A 22,302-nucleotide genomic window follows, 5' to 3' on the forward strand; every position below is an offset into this window, starting at 1 on the left:
AAGCTCCTAAATAATCTAATTGATAATTTTATTCTAGTTTTACTAAACACTGGCAAATGCACTAGGTTCAAATCATACAATGGTACATTTTCTGCTATAGATCTCACTTTATACAGCCCTTCGCTAGCTCCTCTATTATATTGGGATCCATTGAGGTATTTATATAATAGTGATCATTTCCCTATCTCAATGGCCATAAATAATAATGATAAATCAACTTTTTCAATTCACTAGGGATGGAACATAAACTCAGCTAACTGGGATTTGTATCGAACACTCATAGAAGAACAAACAAACTACTTTAGTGTAACCAATAGCGCAAACAAAAATCTTCAATTATTTAATAATATAATTTTTTCTGCAGCAACAATCGAAGTGGGAAAAACAAAACCTACTAAAAGGCAGCCAGTTCCTTGATGGAATAACGAAATTGCACAAGCACTCACTTTATCTAAACATGCTTTAAACGTTTACAAAAAACATGAAACTTACAATAACCTTTAAAACTTTAAAAATCTCAAAGCTCAAAGCAGACAATTAATCAAGAAAGAAAAACGAGAAAGTTGGAAAAACTACGTGTCCCGAATAAATCTTCCACTTCCTTAAGCAACATATAGAACAAATTCCGCAGAATAAAAGGGACAAAATACTTTCAGTCTTCCTATCACTCAAGATTACTTACGTGCCTGTACCTAAAAAACTAAAAAAAATTCTTAATTATCGACTTAAATGGTATCTCGAAAACAAAAACCTAGCATCAGACAAAGTAGATTTTGAACGGATAAATCCAGAACATACAATCTAATAACACTTGAGTCAGCTATACATGAAGATTTTCTGCACAACCAAAAACTTATTGCCGTATTTTTTGACATAAGAAAAGCTTTTGACATACCATGGAGACATCTTATATTAAAACATTTTGAAACGTTCAAGGACATATATATGCTGTCCTTTATTAAAAATTTTCTAACAAAACGAACTTTTTAAGTTAGAACCAATGGATTTAATTTAATTTAAAACGGCACTCCAAAAAGATCTACTCTACTCTAAAGCTCCTGTATTTACTAGCCTATATGCAGATGATTTGGTGATTTATCTAAAAACAAACAATATAACTCCGGGATCACATATATTACAAACTGCCTTACACAAAATTGAAAGCGGGTCTCAAAACACTGGTTTTATATTCTCTGGAGAGATGGCCCGTATTTTAATTTTTAGCAAAAGAAAAAATTATCCTACTAAAAATGCTGTCAAATATCTTTTGGGGAGCTGATACAACCACCTTACTTACTTTATAAAGATCATTGATACGAAGTAAATTAGACTACGGCTGTTTATGCTACGATAGAGCTAATAGAACATCTTTAAAAAAACTTTACTTTATTCAAAATACATGCTTGAGTTTAGTTTTAGGTGCCACAAAAACCAGTCCAGTAAGAAGTATCTTCCAATCACTACAGGAACATTGAAAAAAAATATGCTACCATTTCCTGAGCGAATAAAACGTACTGGTCTTAATTTAGAACAATTCAGTTTTACTATGACCATTCGTGTAAATTTTCCTCCCTGGATTATCATACCTCCTCCAAAAATTGATACGTCTCTAAAAGAGCTCCCTAAAGATTCCACACATTGTTTCTTTATTCAGCAAACTTTTAAAAATTTAATATCCAAACACACAATTACCCATCAAATCTTCACTGATGCTTCCAAATGTCATAAAGGACATGTTGCAGCTTATATCTGCACAAATATCACGTTCACCTAGTTCATCTAGTTTTATGGGGTTCTGCTGTCGTGCTCCAATTTGCACATCGAACCTTTGTGCCATGGACTGGCATATGTGTAGTCTTCAAACCGTTTTTCATACGGAACTACAGGTTTATATCTATTAAGAATGACTTCACTACTCATATTTCCTCTCAGTGGTAGTCTTGGATTAGCCCCAATTAATCCAGTAGCTACTATCTAACTGTCTATACAGCCATTGCTGTCCAATATTGGACATATGCCTCCTCTTCATTCTTCCTCGTCTCTCTATTGTAGGCAGTATCGTAGTATTGTAGGCAGTATTGTATCCACTTCGGGCCTGCATGTTTCTTCAAGTCATCTGACCATCTCATTTGTGGCCTTCCTCTTTTTCGTTTGTAACTATATGGTCTACAGTGTATAATCATCTTATTCCATCTGTCGTGTTTCTGTCTTATGCTGTGTCCAGCAAACTTCCACTTAAGTTTTGCTATCTGCGTTAATACATCGGTCACTTTTGTTTTGTTGCGGATCCAAGTATTTCTTTTCTTGTCTGATAGCCTGATGTTCAGCATTTGCCTTTATATGGCTCTTTGGGTCTTTGCTATTTTTGCCATGTTTTCCTTTGTAAATGTCCAAGTTTAAAAACTGTAGGTGAGAACAGGAAGTATACATTGGTTGAAGACACTTGTTTTTAAATATTGGGGGTATTTTCTATTTTTTAGTATATAGGAAAGTTTTCCGAAGGATACCCAAGCCAACCGTATCCTTCTTTTTATTTCTCCGGTCTGATTTTCTTTATTTGATTTAAGTAGTTGTCCCAAATATACATATTCTTTTACTTGTTCTAGTTGTTTGTGCAATTGTAATTATTAATTATTCTGGTTGGTTGGTCATAATTTTCGTTTTATTATAATTCATTTGTAGAACTATTTTGATTCGCTATTTAATTCATCCATCATATTTTGTAATTCTTCCCTTTTATCTGTTATTAATACTCAATATCTCAAGTGATTCAAGTATTGGACATTTATGTTAATACCACGTTTTTCCCGTTGTAATTTCCTCATAACGTCTTCCAAAGCTTGATTGAATAGTTTGAGTGATATAGTGTCACCTTGTCTGACTCCTCGCAGTATCTGAATGGGCTCCGTTTGTTCAACTATGCTCCCATTTTGTAAAAACGTTTTCTAACGTCAAAATGCCGCTTTTCTAAAACCAAAGAAAATAATATTAAATGATAATGTTATGTCCTAGTGGTCTCGTATGGAACTACAAGAAAAGTATCTAATATTTTGAAATGTATAAAATAATTTTTAAATTTTTATCACTGTGTCTACTTTATAATCATTATTACAAAAGAAAATATACAGAACTTAGCGGACATTTAAAAAGTTTGAGAAAAACACCTAATTATAAGTCGAAGAAACAAACAGTAACGATTTTCGTATACAACTAATCAGTTATGAACAGCTTGCTAGGCACGCTTACGCCGGCTCCACACATGGGGGCCAACGTTGGCCCCAACAGCGTTCGTCCAATGTCTGTACCGACAAAACTGTGTTGTTTTTATGACTTGCTCCAACGTTGGGAGTTTTCCGTGGGCTGTCGGTTTTTGCGTACACATCAAAGGGATTGGCGCCAATACTGGTGTTACCGACCACACATTGGCGCTACAGCAGTGTTCCAATCGGCGTATAATTATGCTATTTGCGCATCATTTAGTTGTTGGCGCGTAATTTTCCCATCATGCCTATAGTTAAGTACTTAATTTTACACAATCTAGCAAAACAAAAGAAAAAAAAACCAATGACAAGCCACAGTTTATAAAAATAGTCCATGTCTTCTTTTTCCTTTTAACATGCTTGTGCTGTCATTTTATACAGCATTCTTTTTAGAAAATAAAAATTACTTTATCGAACAAAAATTTCCATTCCATGACGGCATTAAAAAACAAATTTACAACATTTACAATCTATCTTCGGTCACCTGAGCACCTCCGTTGAGTTGTTTAGGATTAACACTCCGATAGACGTTGGTGGTATATTAGAACGGAGTTTATGCTCAAAAGGCTATTTCTTACATAAATAAATAATATACATATCTGGTTGTTTCAATACTATTCAGGCACCCAAAAAAATACCTTATCTAAATATTTTACAAAAGTATATGCTTTTAATTTTGAACTATAGATCATTTTGTCTTAATAGACCACCATCGTATAGTCATGTAAATTTTAAAATATGTACTTCCATGTATCGGCTGTTAATTAAAATCACGTTTGATGCAGAATATAGCCAAAATAGAAGGCTAAGAAATTTGGGAATTGAGTTAATAAATAAATAAATGGGATTCAGAGCCCCGACGTCAGGTTTACACTTATATATTCAGTTTGCAGTTGCCAAATACGGCATCTCTAAAGATATAGTAGCTTTAAGTAACGCTGTAGACAAAATGACGTAAAATTCGCCTTTTTTTTGTAAACAGAAAAACGTAATCATATGCACTCACCATCACGACAGTCGCAGCCGCAGTCCATGTCGGACATGTTGACGTTGGCTCTAGAGGGAACATACTGATATCGCCCCAATACTTAACCCAATGTGTGGATGCCTCACCGAACGTGGAAACACAGTTGACCCAACGTTGGCTCCAACGTTGGCGCCAACGTTGGATCCCATGTGTGGAGCCGGCCTTACAAGATTATGCTAGATTTTAATCCCGAATGGAAAGGGGATACGTTTTAACATCGAACGATGTTGTTATGAGGTTCCGGATAGCGCTTACTGGGCCACGATATAAAATTAAAATAATTTTGTTACTTTATTGGAAGCACTCAGACGCAAAGGGTTAAATTTCATCAACTATGTTTAAAATATGCTTAGCTTGCTTTAGATTTTCCTTATATGAGTATATAAAAACTACCTAAATACAGACGGTTTTGCATCAAGCCCTTAAAACAAGAATTTCTTTATTTAATATCATAATGTATAAAGAAAAATATTGATACTGTTATGCTACTAATTAAATTTAAAATTCTTTATGCCTTAAGCTTTACAATAAAAAAATTAAAGTTGACTAATTTAATTTATTTTCAGGAAACAAGAAACCAGCTACTATAATCGTCAGAGTAGGTAACAACAGACCAGACTTAGGAACAAATCCAATCTGCAATAGATTCACCGGATTTGTGGAAGAGGGTCAACCATTATTCCTTCCTTGCAATCCACCAATGCCTGGAGCATTTGTTAGTGTTCATCTGGAAGCTCCCACTCCAAGTCAGCTCTCAATTTGTGAAGCGTTTGTTTACACCGATCAAGCGTTACCAATAGAACGTTGTCCACAATTTCGGGATCAACCTCCAGGTAAAATATGGATTAGATACAATATTATATTTCTAAATACTTCATAATGATAATATTTTTACCATCATCAGGATTATCATCAATATTATTTGTCAGTTTTATCAATATCCAGATTTATTCCATACGAGTCTCATTCCATCTAAAGGAAAATTCGCTCATCCCAGATATCTACCGTATCAAAAGGATTAAGCTCCATTGGGACTCTGTAATATCGAGCCCTAATCGTTCTCCTGTGGCCGAAGCCTTGCGACCAAATGTCTTCGGTAAATGTGTACGCCCTAACAAACGATAGCACACGCATATGTTTGCCTTCGCTAGAGTTTACTTACTGGGCGGTACGTCAAAAGAAAATTGAAGAAGGAATTCTTTTGGCTGTGTTTAGTGTGTACGCTTCCGACTGAAAGTGTCGAACATCGTCGCCATTTAATTTTGATTTTCTGTTTTGCAATAATGAAGTGTTAATTCTTCTTGTTTAATACTTATTAGTTTATATCAAGAGCGGGAAGTTTTATAAAATCCAGTGCATAAAATATGTATATAAGTCAACCGTAGCTAAATATCGTAGGGTAAACATGAACCTTTCTGTTGGCGGTATTGCTTCCCTAAACTTTGTATCTTCTTTCGCGATTGTTGGACCAATTTCATTTAATAACCATTCAAAATCAGTAGACTTAATTCTACAACAATTTTGAAGTCCCGTATTCCATTTTAGATTTTATATTATTAAATAAGTCTATCCCTTTATTCCCACTTCTGCTTCTGAACAATGATGTCCATCAGCTCCGTTTTATCCACTTTTTGAGGAGATCTTGCACTTCTTCGACCTCCGACTCACTAATAATAATTTACAATGCACTTGCAATAACTTTACCCTCATCCGATGTCATTTTTACAGTTTACATAACGGCTGCGCCACGAATCCCCAAAAATACTCACGAAACTGAACGAATTGTTTAGATGTTCTCGACGTTCGATGAAAAATTTGGTTTTTCGTCCACATTACAGCAAACGAATTCGTTTGCAGTCATTCGATCAGTTTCGAGGGTAATTTTGTTATTCGCGGATTATTTATTGAATGTAGATTGTTAAAAATGACATCGGATGAGGCTATAATTATTACAAGTGCGTTGTATATTATTATTAGTGAGGTGCAGGCCGAAGCAGTAAAAGACCTAACCAAAAAGAACGACTAAAACGGCGCTGGTGAACAACATCATTGTTCAAAAGCAGAAGCCAGTAGAGAGAGATAGGTTTATTTAATGATATAAAAGCTGAAATGGACTACGAGCTTTTTCAAAATTGTTTTAAAATGAAGTCTACTGATTTTAAATGATTATTAAACAAAATTGGTCCAAAAATCGCTAAAGAAGATACAAAGTTTAGAGAAGCTATACCGCCAACAGAAAGGTTCATTTTAACTCTCCGATATTTAGCTACTGGTGACTCATATACAAGTTTTATGCACTGGATTCCATAAAACTTCCCGCTCTCGATATAAATCAATACAGTCCACTGTGTATTAAATATCCACATATAAATACAGTTCACAATACAGTGTTTTAAACAGTCCACTTCATTAATGCAAATTAGAAAATCAAAACAAAACCGCGACTACGTTCGACACTTTTACTTGGAAGCGTACACATTAAACACAGCCAAACGAATTCGTTTTTCAATTTTCTTTTGATGTACTGCCCAGTGAGCGAACTCTAGCGAAGGCAAACACATGCGTTTGCTATCGTTTCTTAAGCGTACAAATTTACCGAAGGCGTTTGGTCGCAAGGCTTCGGCCACATGCGTTCGCCATATGTGTACGCGCCTTTAGGTGATGGTTAAACGTATGTAGGTATACAATAAAAAGTTGGCAGTGTCTCTATGGGTAGTTTAGGGAAATGAGGATTTTTGTAAGTGAAATATGGAATAACTAAATGATTATTTAGTTATCATTTATAGGTAAAAATTATCGAATAATCGATAATTTTTCAGGTCTGTGGTGTCTCCTTTTTTTGTGTATTAGTATTGTTTTAGCAGTATTCCTTTGTTCGGGTATGTTGCGTTGGAATAGACATTTTTTATTAAATAGTATTTTTAGATATTCGATGGCTTCTTCTCCACCTTCCTTCAGCATTTCTGATAGGATTCCATCGCTTTCAGGAGCTATATACCTTTTTATGTCTTTTACTGTTTTTTATTATTTCTTCGTGGCTTATTGCGGGCATTACTTCTGAGTTGACATTTGTTATCTGTCTTTTTAAGTTCTGCTTTAAGGAGTTAGGGGGATCGTTTCTGGAACGATACAGATCGGCGTAGAACTTTTCAATAGAGTTTGCTATATCAGATTTACTTTTTTCTAGTTGCCTTGTTCATTTTTAATGGTTATTATGTTTTCCTTTCCTAGTTTTGGTTTGGTGCATTTAAGACTTTGGTTTGTCTCTATGACTTGTTCTATACGGTCTCTTAACGTTTTTTAATGTCCTCTTTTATCTATTTTGTTATTACTCGATTAAGTTCCTTAAAAACTGCAGGGTCCCTTTTGTTTTGCCTCAGAAGATCTTTTCTTTATTTTTGCATGTTTTGTGATTGTACACTTATTTTGGATTTTTTTTTGTTAGTGGTTGCCACTTCTGGGCTTGCATTTATTAGTTGTTTTGTTATGACTTCATTAATTTTATTTAAGCTAAGTTTATCTAGATTTAACACTTCCGCGGGTTTTAACTTGCTTTTATATTGTTCTGTATTAGATTTTAGTTTATCTGTGTCTATATTGCACGTTTTTTTAAATTTATTTCTATTTTTATTATGTTTTATCTCTAATTTGGCTCTAACCATTCGGTGATCGCTACATACTGACGCCGTATTTATTACTGTTAGGTCCTGTATGATATCTGTTTTGTTACACAGTATGTAATCTATTTCGTTCCGAGTTTTTCCGTCTGGAGATAGCCACATGTACTTTCTTTGAGATTTTTTCTTATAGAATGTGTTCATAGTATTTGTGGGCTTGTAGGAAGTTAACCAAGGTTTCTCCTCTCTCATTTCTAACTCCAGAGCCGAATTGTTTTATATAGTTTTAGGTTTTTTCATGTTTAGGTTTTAGGTGTAATTCATATACACGGGAAGACAACAAAAACACAATATCCAGAAAGATGAGGAGATGCAAAAAAATCGCAAATACGAGGTATAAAGTAGAACTTCTACAACAATTTAGTATTCGAACACTATATCAGAATAGGCTACAGAATATGCTACAGATGAACGAAGAATGAACCCCAACAGAAGTGTGTCAACACCTAAAGGAAAAAATAAAAAATGCGGCAAACGAAGTGCTGGGTATAGAACAACATAAGAATACATATATGGAGAAATACAGCGACAACTTAGAAGAGATGATTAAAAGAAAAAAAAGTGCATTTCATAAATGGCTAAACGACAGAACCCCAGGAACACGGAGAGAATATGTTACCCTCAGACAACAAGTTAAACAAAGAATACAGCTCGAGAAAAACGAATACTGGGAGAGAATGTGCAGAGACATAGACAACACGATAGGGTATAACAGATCAACGGAAGCATGGAAAAAAATAAAAAACATCAGAAGTAATAAACGAAGTAAAAATACCATACAGATAATTACATCAAAAGAGTGGACAAAGCATTACACAAAATTATTGCAGGAGAATAGGCCGGAGTATATCTCATACGACCCTGTGACAATAATAACTGAGGAAGCAGAAATCACAGAAGAAGATATAAATAAAGCACTAAAGAAATCCAAAAACAATAAAGCACCAGGACCAGGGAACATAAAAATGGAACTGCTGAAATATGGAGGCGCAAGGATAGTATTCTTTATACGAATGTTGTTCAATAAAATCGAAGCAGGAGAGAAGATTCCCGATGAGTGGAATTTATCATACATGTCCTCCATTTTCAAAAAAGGTGACAAAAGGTCACCAAATAACTACAGAGGGATCAGTGTAATGCCTTCAATAGCAAGAATCTTTTCATCAGTTATAAAAGAAAAACTAGAACAACACATGGACCATTATAGCGAAGAACAAGCCGGATTCCGAAAAGCCAGATCATGTTTAGATAATATATTCATTATGAGACAGGTGATTGAAAAGAACAAAGAAAAAAACATTGAAACACATATGACCTTTATCGACTTAGAGAAAGCATACGATAGCGTGCCCAGGAAACAACTATGGGAAGCAATGAGAAGAATGCGCGTTAGAGAGAAATGGGTGAATATAACACAAAGACTGTATAAAGAAACACAAGTGCAAATAAAGTTAGGTAATGAAATAACAAAAACAATCACCGCAACAAAAGGCCTCAAACAAGGATGTGGTCTCTCACCTACACTTTTTAACATATATATAGATCAGGCTTTGAAAAGATGGTATAGAAAATGCGGAACAATGGGCATACCAGTACAAGAGAATATGTTACATTCACTACTTTTCGCAGATGATCAAGTCATTTTTGCACAAGACAGGGAGGATATGGAATATATGATAAGGAAATTAAAGGAAGAATATGAACTTTGGGGACTCAAGATAAATATGTGCAGACCGAATACTTATGTATTGGACCCGAGGTTGCAGATTTGAACTTAAGTTTAGAAGAAGAAACTATTAAGAGTTGTAAGGCTTTTAAGTATTTAGGGTCAATGATTAGCCGAGATGGTACTTATATGAAAGATATAAAAATGAAAATAGCACGGGGAAAACAAGCCACAAGAGCACTTCATGGAGTGATACGGAACAACACCAAAGAAAACAAAAAGAGGATCTTTCAAAGCATAGTGATGAATATTACCCTATATGGAGCGGAAGTATGGGAACTGGGACCTGCCGGGAAGAAGACGGAGAAGAAGACCTGCTACAAGATGGAAAACATACGTCGGAAATGCTATGATAGATAGAGACCTCAGAGAAGGTGATTGGGAGAATAGAGTGCTGTGGAGGACGAAAACGGCGAACTCATAATGGGAAAAGCCGAAGAAGAAGAAGAAGAAGGTTTTTTCAAGTCGTTGTGCGATCTTAGCGTTGAAGTCTCCTATTATCATCTTATACGTGCTGTGATAATTCGTGCTAGTTTCTGCAATTTTCTCATAAAATTCGTCTATCTCTTCATCGGGAGATGCGGTTGAAGCGTATACTTTAGCTATTTTCAGAGAGATGTTCTCGTTTACATTTAGTCTAATCATTGCAATTATTTTAGATTTCCTACAAATTGCTGTACTTTATGTGCATATTTCTTGGAAATTAGAAATCCTACGCCATCTGGGCTTTGTTCTTCTCGCCCTTTGGATATTACTGGTATATTTATATAATATAATATTTATTATTGGTATAGGACGTTACCGGACTCTAGTGGTATGGACTCTTCCCCTTTTCTTTTTACCTCTGCTAGACCAATTATGTCTCATTTTAAGTCTTTGATGTCTTCTTCGAGTTCCAGAACTTAACTTCCATTAAAATAACATTGTCATGTAATGCTGTTTCATTGTCATATCGCCCTTGTTTCAATATTTGTTAAGACTACCGAACCTATTTCTCTTAATCGTTGATGAAGAGCTGTAAATGTTGAATGGGTGGAATCAGGATTGGGAATTTTTTCAGGATTTCTACGTTGTGCTGCTCGAGTGTAACACATGATTTCGCCATAAACTAAATGCATAACAGAGTATCCTCATTAGTAAAAACCACTTTTGTGAAATTTAAATTGTTGTAAATCCGTAAAATAATTTTTCGAAATGTGTTTATCAGATGTCGCTATTTGCGTCAATACGAAGCCATGTTTGAGTTGCTTCTCAAGACAGAAAAGATTTGTTTTCACGTTTAGAGCGTCTGTGATTGGCCGTTCTGATGATCCCTTTTAGGGTGAAACACGTATAAGCGGATATACAGACACACTATACGTAAAATCAAATCTTAACTCTCTTTTTCGTTTAAAATTTTTGTATTTGAATGTCGCCAAGTAAAAAACTAAAAGATAAACTTCGCGAACTGACCACAATTTTACAATGAAAAACGTAGATTTTACTTTTGTTGATTGGTCAATAAAGAGGTCTTAGAGAGTAGATTTTAGTACTAAAATACCTAAAAATTTAATAATCTAATATTTTCAATGCTAAAAGTTAAAGACAAAAAAGTTATGCGTTAAAATAACCGTTGACCTATCCAAAAGAGACGCCTGTGATCGTTACTAAAAATTTGCAGTTAATAAAATACATTCAACTTTGGAAGATAAATGAATTGTACCAGTTTTCGTTTTTCTAAATAGAAGCGTTCTGGAAGTATTTAAGAAAAACTAGTTACTAGGCGCCACCTTCAAAGAGCTATAGCTCGCTTAGCAAGCGTTTTCGGACTAGGTGAATTGGATTAAATTGTCTCAACATTATCTGAGGAATCTGCGGTCTTTGTGTGTCAAGAGAGTTTCTGGACACCCTGTATACAGCTGCACTACAAATATGGTGGATATGTAGCACATTGTGTTCATGATTATAAAATTTAAAAGAGTGGGCCTATGTAATGAAACCTTAATAAGAGAAACACGCAACGGACTAAAATATCACAATGGTGGTTGATACTTTCTTTGGAGAAGGCATAATGTAACAAGTATATATTATGCCACAAGTACTCAACATGCATTGGATTAGAAACGGAGGAGTAATAAATTAAACATTAAAGTCCAAAAATGTGCGCGAACTTGCTGTTGAAATGAAAACAACTTTTAGAAGGAAAATTTACAATTATTTGTAGATAATGCATGATCCAATTGTTTTCACCTCGTATTTTACCAAACAGACCGACAATAAATACAGAAAAAAGAAGTCTTAATTACTTTTCTCTGAGAAACCGATTCAGATTTGTTTTGAATACAACGACAAGGCTCGTATCATTATAAGGCGTGGTAAATATTCTAGATGTTGATAAATGAAGTGAAGAATACCAAATACAATGTTAACCTGTCGTTAATAATTGGTCTCGATTCTCACGATGAGACCAGATAAAGAACTGGTTAGATCTACGTTTTTAGTGAAAGTTAAGTATAAAAATGCTCTACGGCAATTATGAATTCTCAACAGTAAATTTATTGACAATAAAATAGTTGGATGGATAATTAAATTTCACTATTCACGTTTTGCGACAAAAATAGATTGGCATTTTGCTGGATGCGGGAAATAAATATGACTCTAATTAAATATCGAAATGTTTCTTGATTGTGATTGATATTTTAAGTTTTTATGAGTGATTATGGCCAAAACAAACCCAAACTATACTTAGCAATAATAGTTATGTCTCCGACTTAACAAATACTATAAATATCCTTACCATACATTAATGGTTACTCCTAACAAATGTCGAAAATATCGGCAAAATATGACGTCAATGTTGGACATAAATGCAATATCAAAAAAATGTTTTTCTAAATTTAAACCAAATGTTACTAAAGATCATCAGTTGGATGTTGTTTTCTAGAGTAAATTGTAAAGATTGTAATTCACAATATAAGGATTGTCTAAAAAATAGCCATTCTTTTTATGTTCGCAAATGCACCATTGGCAAATATTTTAAGTACGATCCAGAACAAGTCGTATTTTCAAATTCCAGCCATGGTTTTAGGGTAAAATATCACTTTTGCGTTCCATCGCAAACTAGCAAACGGTACATAAATATGAATTGTATTAAGTAATGTTTATTTAATCAAAGTGCTTACGGAAAACGGCTAATAGTCGAAAATTTTAAGCAATAATTAAGTGTTTTTTTATAACAGATCGAAAAGCTCTTATTAATTAAAAGTTTAATTAAATGTATGTATATTATATATTACCAAAACTTTTTGTATGTTAAGACTATAGACTTAAATAAAATATATTTTCTTTTATCTGTATATATTGTATAGTTTTTATCTTTTTATTTCACTATTTTGCCATTTCAAGGTATTGTTTAATAAATTTTAACTACAAATTGCACTTCGTTTATTTTAGGTAGTACAGCCACATACAACGGAAAATGTTACATATTTTACAATAGACAGCCTCTTCATTTCCGAGACGCCCTTTCCTTTTGTCGGTCTAGAGGAGGCACGTTAGTAGACGAAAGTAATCCTGCTCTTCAGGGATTTATTAGCTGGGAACTTTGGAGAAGGCACAGAAGTGATGCTAGCGGACAGTACTGGATGGGAGCTTTAAGAGATGCTGATACTCGTGGTTGGAAATGGTTGACAGGAGAAGATGTTACTGTATCATTTTGGAATTTACCAGTTGGCAATGGTGAATGTTCAAGATATGATGGTACGAAGGGATGGCTATGGTCTGACACCGATTGTGGAATGAGACTAAATTATATTTGTCAACATCGTAAGTAGATACATACTTTTATATGAACGTGCTATATGAATATTTGAACTAATTATGAATACTTTTTAAACCGTATGAAATAATTATGAATAGCTTTTTCAGACAACGTATTATTTAACACTTACATGTACAAGAATCATATACAAACAAAAACAATCTAAAAAAGCTAGACAATATTTTTCAATTGTATTACTATATTTTTATTCTTTTTCAAACAACTTATTCCTTTCATTATATCAATACCATCCTTTCGACGTACCTTTCCAATGCATTCTTCAATCATATTAAAATAGTGGTTCCTTTTTGACTAATGTCTTTTGCTATTAATGTTGTATATTTTATTTACAGTGCACGTTAAGTCTTGTTTGCCTAGGGCAAAAATATTTATCTAATGGATGTATAGGATATAATAAGGTATACCATAAATTTCTATACCCCTTCAAAGAGTAATTATCGATTGTATTGCCGAATAGTTTCTATGTCGACTGACAGTAGGTACAAAAATATTGACATATGTCACAAATTCTGGTCCCATTCCTTTTCTTCAAAATGGTACCCAAAAGAAAGCAATTAGACTTTTGGAGTCCTTTTTAACAATGATCTCCTATGTCCTTAATAACCTAGCCTATTTCTTTTAATTATACCCTGTAAGTAGCAAATTTTTACAGTAAATATTCTTCTGTCCACTAAGTTCTTTTTAAAGTTGTGTATTCTTGGACATTTCAGATTTACCTACTTTCTCCTAAAATAGCTGAGGATGACAGAGATGTCGAAACGCGTACAATGTTTTAAATAATAAGTCATTTTTATAATTTTGTGATTTTAGTTTGAGTTAGTAATTGTATTATTTTATCTTACAAAACACATAAGAGGGATACTTTTTGTCGAGTAAATACTTAATGTTTTTTTAAAAAATTACCTAACCAAAGTATCGTCTCTCCTTTCTTCTTCTTCTCCTACCACTTTTTCGTCTGCGAATGTAGGGAGTATCGAATATCATATTTTAATGATATAAGAATATATACAATTGCATATAATATATAGTTCGACGAGAATAATTGCGTGCATTATTTACCTCACAGGCCCGCTATTAAAAATAATAGTGAAACCACAAAAATTAGGCCAGTCTTTGACGCATCATCTCATGAACAGGGTCGTCCTTCTTTAAATCAGTGTTTAAAGGTAGGGCCTAATTTTATTGAACTTATTCCTTCTGTTCTACTACGATTCAGACAACAAAAGGTAGGAGTTGTGTCGGATATTCGAAAGACTTTTCTTCAAATTTCCATACATTCAAAGGACAGAGATTTTTTGAGGTTCCTATGGGTGAATGATGAAAGAAAGGAATTTGTATTTCGACACAAGAGGGTTGTTTTTGAAGTCAATTGTAGTCCATATCTTCTGGGTGCTACTATAGAGTTTCATTTAACAAAGGCGCTGGAGAAATGTTGTACAGATAATCCGTATTCTAAAAACACAATTGAAAAGCTTATAACTGGGTTTTATATGGATAATTGTGTGACCAGTGTTACTGATGAAAATGAGTTGAGTCTGTTTGTATCAGAAGCAACCGCCCTTATTGAGGAAGCTAAGATAGACTTAAGAGGGTGGGAGGCCTCTGGTAATACAAAAACAGTTTTCCCTGTTCTTGGTCTTCTCTGAGACTGCTCAAGAGACACTCTGAAAATCAATAGTGAAACTTTTCAAGGAATGGAACTGAAACGTCCTATAACTAAAAGACTGATGCTTTCCATAGTTTAGAGTATATTTGACCCTGCTAGTTTTACCTGTCCAGCATCTCTATTCCCCAATCTGTTGCTACAGAAACTTTGGGAGAAGCGCCAGGGATGGGATGCTCCAGTCGAGAATGATATGAGTGAATAATTTTGTAATTGGGTTACTCATCTTCCTGAACTGTCCCATGGCTGGACCCATGGAACCTAATCATTGAAGCTTGCACACATTTTCAGATGCAAGTAAGAAAGCTTATATGGCTGTAGTATTTTTAAGAGTTGTTCGGAATGATGTCATCTCAATTTTCCTTGTAGCAGATAAGAGTCGTGTGGCCCCTTTGAAGAAGATTTCTATACCCAGATTGGAACTGTTGGCAGCCACTATCGGTGCTAGACTTTATCAGTCAGTAAAAAGACAATTTTATCAATTGTTGAGTCTTATTTTTGAAGTGATTCCACTACTGTCCTTTCTTGGCTTCAACGTAAGGACGACTGGTCTCTTTTTGTTTTTAATAGAGTTCAGGAGATTAGAAATTTAACAAATCCTGAGCGTTGGATATATGTACTTGGTTCTCTCAATCCTGCCGATCTTCCATCAAGAGGCTGTAATGTTCGGCAATTGTTGGTCTCTCGATGGTGGGAGGGAACGGAATGGTTGTACAAAAAAAGAAAATGATTGGCCCCAACAAAAATTAAAAGTTGATGAAGAAGAAGTCTTTACCGAGAAAAAGCAAAAAGCCAGTTAGTCACTATTGAATATGACGTCCGACGATTGGCATCTGCATCACTTTTTTTAATACATAAAACTTTTAAGAATGATAGCTTGGGAGCTACGATTTATAATGCACTAAATTCAAACGAAAAACGTACAGGTGAATTGATCGCTGAGTAAATCAATAAAGCCGAAATACTTGTAGTGAAGCTAGTGCAGAACGAAGCGTTCAGTTTAGATACGAAACGAATTTCCTCGCTAAACACGTTGGTCGATGAATTTTGACTTATACGTTTAAAACTCGCGTTACTGAGAGACTTAACACTGAAGATTTTCGTCTGCCTATCTTACTTTCGGGTAAACATTTTATAGCGTGTTAATTAATTTTGAGTCTACAAAAACTCATGTAGACACACAAGGACTACTTAGTTTGCTCCGCGAAAAGTATTGGACTTTAGGTGGTAGACGGATTGTGCGGTCCATTTTAAAATATTGGAGGCGGTTCCAGAAAGGGTACCTCAGGAGAAGGTTTGTCGAATCCAGTTTGAGGAAGAACAAAGTGAAAAGAGTGCGGAAATGATAAAAAGCAGAGCATCCGACTTAAATGAAAGGTATACGCGATGTGTCCGGGTGATAAAAACTCCTAAAATTTAAGTAATATTTTCTTGACTTTATTTTTCATTACTCTCTGTTTTTTTTTGAGAAATTATGTCAAATTTCTCAAGGTGATAGAATATCGAGTAAATACTTAATATGTTTATTTAAACAATTCCCTAATCGGCGTGTCGTCTCTCCGGCTTATGGCTGATGTGAGGCAATTAATATTTACGACTTTTTAGTCTGGAAATGTAGGGAGTTATGGTTAGTCAGAATTTGTACCACCGAAGCAAACTGAACTAAATAAAACTTTAAAGTCACATTTGTGTATTTTAATATGAAGGTAATTTCTTTGTAATAGAAATTTATTTTTCGAATTAGGAGGCTCTTGCGATAATTAACCGTAGGACATTCCTAACGTAATACTTTTGATTTTGAGTTAAGATGAATGGTAATTTGAGTTAAGATTACCAATTAAGGAGTTTAATTTGTAATTGAATACTTAGTCTGCATCTCTTTTTTATTATAAAAGCTTCGACTCTAAAATATTTTGAAAATATTCCTCACATAATTCATTATTAGGGTATCTTAAATAAATATCGAATAGTGACTGAAAAATTTAATTTTTAATTATAAATTTGTTGCTGCATAACTTCTAAATAAATAATAATATATCTACAACTTTTATCTTTCTTTGGGTTATAATTTAAACACACTTTATGATAAGACAATCTAAAACATTACAATAATGTTAACCAATATTTTAATGATCAACAGACAATTTTTAACTTTTTTAGAGCCTAAAGCTTGTGGCCGTCCTGAACAACCACCGAATTCTACAATGGTCGCACCAAATTTCAACGTAGGTTCAACAATAGAGTACACTTGCGATGATGGTCATCTTCTTGTTGGTCCAACCAGTCGAGTTTGTTTAGAAACTGGATTTTATAACGAATTTCCACCAGTTTGTAAGAGTAAGTGATCTAGTAGTAGAGTATTGCATACTTAAGAGTTAAAAGTTGTATTTTTGCAAATAATATAAAGAAATTTTAATTATTTGCATATTACTAACTTTATTAGTTATTATTATATATGCAAACGATGAGAAACTTTCAGCAAACGCTTGCGATTGCTTTGATAAAATAGGAGCCAAATATTTTAACATTGGAGCATAAATTAGTCAAACCTTTCGCACTTGAATCGGAATCAATATACCAATGTAACTGTTATTTCGGTATCTCTACTTCGTCAGCCGTTCGAGCTGATTCAAATTCAAACTCGAAAGGTCCAACTTATGTCTCCAAAATACTTCTCACTTTCAGTGGTTAGTGCACAGAGGTGCTATCTGTTTTGACGTCCAGGTACGAAAACGATTTAATAAAATCGTTTTCTGTTCCTCTATGCTATTGAATTGTGCACACGGTTAGAAACTTTTAGCTTGTTATTGCTCTTATGAAATAAAAAGCAAATATTAGGGCGTTGAAGCACAAAATAATCAAACATTTAACCCAAAAGATAGTAAATGAAAGTAGAAGGCAACAGGAAATACGTATTTCTGACTATTTGGTCGTCAAAAGAGCAAATTAACTTGGGAAAAGATCTACAGGAGCCATTATTTGTGGCAGTACTGTCAGAAGTCCCTACATCTCAGCGTGGTGACTCTGCAATACAGCCATGAAGAAAGCTACATGTACCTGAGGAAAGGATTGTAGCAACAAGGTCAGAATACCCTACGTTGTAGAGCCACAACTAACACAGCCACGGAGGATTACCCTGCCTGAAGAAAGGAAAGTCAAAACGTTTTAAAAAATAAAAAGGATGTTAATTAATTCGAGACTAGTATAAGATAGATAAGCAAAAAATAATAAAAAAAACTCACAACTCAATAGAAAAGAAAATAGATGAATTTGGCAGGCCACCATAAATACGTATTTTTGGTCGTCATCAGTACAATTATACATGACTGTGTTTGTAGCTCTAGAACGTATGGTCTTCAGATATTATTGTCAAAATTGGTAATTTTGACTTTTCCAAGTTATTTTGCTCCTTTTCTAACTTATCTGCACTGTATTGATGTTTACTCGACAGCCTATAGTTTGTCTAAAAGTTTTACCTTTTTTTGCTTAACATTAAAGACAGTTGTAAGTTAGTTAACAAGGTTATGAAAAGATTTTTGAAATATATTTTCATTTTATATTGACCTACAAAAGTATTTGTTACAGCTAGGTTACTAGTTACCTAGAACTTAATGTGGTTCTAATGAGTGAGTTCTAAGAGACTAACGTTAGCGTAGATATTTATTGAATCCCTCATAGCCTGTACTTAGGTTTTGACCAAGTACATTTTTATCCTTTATTATTAACAAGACAACTTTTCGTGAATATATTCATTTTAATAAGACGCTCAACTTTTGCCCTTACAACAATTTGCGTTTGTGGTATTTAACATACTAGGAACGTCTCTGAATTAGCGTTTTTGGCATGCAGTTAATTTATCTGCGCTATTTGAGGTAAGTTGCTTCGAGTATATCGTAGTACTCGTCAGGAAGTTCGTTGTCAACAAAGTATAGAAGCTTAGCTGAAGGACATGGAACTTTTGTTAGGGGGAGCCTGGTGAGTATGTGCCCTATACGGTGACAAAAAGTCCTTACAGTTGGCTTAGCTTTCTTGTTGAAGCCAGCTATTGTGTGGAGGATGTATCTTTTAGGGAGAGATTAGACTCTGTCATGGCGTTGATTTGACGAGGATTTATTAACGCGTAGACAGACGCCTTGTATTCGATTATAGGCCTAATGAAAATCTTTAGGTATGCAAGAGAGTTTTATTCGAGGTATTTCCGAATTTTTCAGACAGCGCTCCCAGGAGTCTAGCTCTTTTTTATACCCTCTTTATGTTGTCTTTGATGTCAATGTCGCAGTTAAGAGTCCTACTAAAATGAGCTCTTAAGTAGAACACCAAGTTTCTGTAATCAAGAGTTTCTCCTTGGAGGACTATCTGATTCCTCCCAGCATCACGGCTGTAAGAATTCTGTTAAACGGTCCTGTACTCTATCGAACACAGACGGTTGCCTTAGCATCCCTCTATGTGTTCCTGCAGTGAGGAGTGCAGTACTGTCAGCAAATAATAATATTAACTCTGATCTAGTCAATGGGTGGGGGATGTCACTGTTGTAGACTGTGTATAATATTGGTGTTAGAATATTGAGCCCTGGGGACTACAGCTTGTGGAGTGAATGGTGTTGATGTCGTGTTATCGTCCTTGACACGGATTATCCGATTGGAGAGATACGAGTTAATTGTTTTTACGGATAAGATAGGCAGTCCAGTAGGGCGCAAATTTTCGATCACGTCTGTGTGCCAAATCTGATTGACGACCTTCTCGACATCAAGGAAGATGCCTATAGCGAATACATTTATTTTATTAAGGGTACGTAATATGAAGGATGCTGCTTCAGTCAATGCATTTTGTGCAAAGTGTTCAGCTCTGAATCTATATTGGAAGTTAGGGATGAGAAGATGTGCATCTACTTTGGGATCCTCTCGTAGACTTTACCTAGGGTGCTTAGTAGTAAGATAGGTATGTAGGGTTCAGTGCTGGTTGGAGGTTTCCCTGTTTTTCGAAGCATGACTGTGTTTTTTACTTTACAAGTTTAACTAAATGTTTGAAAGTAACGAGATAAGACTCTCTGGGAGTTATTTAAGTCATCTTCTGTAAATGTTATTTGGGCCAGGAGACGTGTTTTTACCTAAGTTACATATCTGTCTGACTTTAGCACCAGTGCCACTATCGGTTAAGAATGGGGCTCCATGTGCACTGCAGGGTAATAGAAAAGGTTTTCGACGCTTTTTTCGTATCCCTTTTAAATCGCTCGCTAAAATTGGGGTTATTAGGGGAGACAAGTGCGGCACGAAATAAGTTTTTAAAGAACTCGGCCTTATCTTGTGGATTATTGATGATGATATTATTAACTTTAAAATGAGATCAGGGCTGACTGTTTTGCTTAGGAAGAATTTTAAATTTGTTGCAGACTTTTGAACCATCTCGGTAGTCAAGGCTGGCTCTAACTTGCCTCCAGTGTTCTTGCTTCAGCTTGTTGACTTTCAGCCTTATTGACGCCTGAAGATGGTTGTATTCTGATTTGATGAGGAACTGTTGGAATCTTTTATACTCTCTGAATAATCTGCGTTTTAGTTTTATATTTTTTGCTATGATTCTTTCCCGTTGTCTTTGGAATAATTGGAGTATATCAATTGTATCGAGTTATTGGAATCAAGAGGGATGAAGCTTTATGAAAAAGAGTTTTAATTTTTAAAATTCCTGTATCAAATTGGTTGGTTGTTGACAAGTTACCTAACTCTGTAAGGTTATGGTTCATATATTCATGGAATAGTTCTTAATTATCTTAACGATAATCTTGCCTATGGGTGGCAGTAGTGGTTTGTGGAGGTGAGTTTAAGTTAGTTTTGACTAGCAGTGGCAAAAGGTTAGAGGATATTGAATTGCCGATAAAACATTCATTGTCGAATCTATCCAGTATTCTGTCAGTACAGAGGATAACATCGACAATGGACATTCTACTGTGATTAAAGAACGTGACTTCATTATTTGTGATTCTGGAGATGATCAGCTCTAGAAGGTCTAAAAGTATCCTGCCTTAAATGTTTGTGAAGGTATCACCGAATTAAGTATTCTGCTGTTGAGGTTACCCATTAAAACCCCGAGATTTAGTTCTCGATAAGTGAAACAAAAGGAATGAAAAACCCAAAATATTGATATTAAACGAATATTTGGGGAATATGTACAATAAATATATTGAACGTATTGCTTACAGTAACGCAGCAGTTTTGGAAACATGGCAAGAACCATTAAATACTGGTACACCTGCAATTTCTGAAAAAAGTGTGCGGAAATGTGAAAAGTTAATAAAAAAATATTGGACGTGTGAAAATCTCATCAAAGCAATTAACCCAGTTATAATTTACAATTCAAATGAAGATACTGACGACAGTGATTATAAGTATGGATCTAATTCTTGATTACACTGCAGAGTAATATGTTCATTTTTTCATTAAGGAAAATTTTGAGTGTTATTTTTTATAATTTTATCACTAAATAGTTACCACTACAATTCAGAAACAACAAAATTTGTATTTTGTTCTGTTTGTGCACTTATAATTGTATATTTCTCTAAATGAATGCAAAATACATTTATAGTTAGAACCGTATTTTTGCTTGTCTTCGACAGTGCTTTAAATATTGGAAGAATTTGCTATTAACTTTTGCAGCGCAGCGGACCGTTTAAGTCAAATCTTTTATCCCTAACCCAAAATAGTCAGAAACTCGTAAAATATACTATATTCAGCTCACTGGCAAAGGTAAATAATTGTTAATTTAATACCATTTCCAGCAACTCTTAATCAGGATATATCGTTACGCACTTCCATATTTCTAGTTAATTCCTGTACGAACATTTCAGTGGAAATATATTATTCGTAAAACAAAAAAACTCAATTTTATTTATGATCCAATCCTTGATGTTCGATTGATTTTAGGAATTCAATGTGGTTACCCAGCGGATATTGCCAACGGAGAATACAATTTGGTAAATGACAGCGTTGGATATTTATCCAGAGTAATCTACTCGTGCGATGAAGGATACGAAATGATCGGACGTGCTCAATTGGCGTGCGATATCGACGAAAGATGGAATGGCCCTCCGCCACGATGTGAAGGTAACGTGTCATTAATTTTATATCGAATTCTGGTT

General features: G+C 34.5%; 1 protein-coding gene across 1 annotated transcript in view; it reads left to right on the plus strand.

The window, feature by feature from the left end:
* LOC140447582 (uncharacterized) overlaps positions 1-22,302 on the plus strand; it is a 369,617-nt gene that overhangs the window by 256,369 nt on the left and 90,946 nt on the right. The window contains exons 4-7 of the mRNA XM_072540314.1: positions 4,854-5,120; positions 13,123-13,494; positions 17,334-17,510; positions 22,088-22,267. Of these exons, the coding sequence (XP_072396415.1) occupies positions 4,854-5,120; positions 13,123-13,494; positions 17,334-17,510; positions 22,088-22,267 (996 nt within the window). The remainder of the gene's footprint in view (positions 1-4,853; positions 5,121-13,122; positions 13,495-17,333; positions 17,511-22,087; positions 22,268-22,302) is intronic.

Source organism: Diabrotica undecimpunctata, chromosome 8 (genome assembly GCF_040954645.1).
Source record: "Diabrotica undecimpunctata isolate CICGRU chromosome 8, icDiaUnde3, whole genome shotgun sequence".
Classification (NCBI taxonomy): Eukaryota; Metazoa; Arthropoda; class Insecta; order Coleoptera; family Chrysomelidae; genus Diabrotica; species Diabrotica undecimpunctata.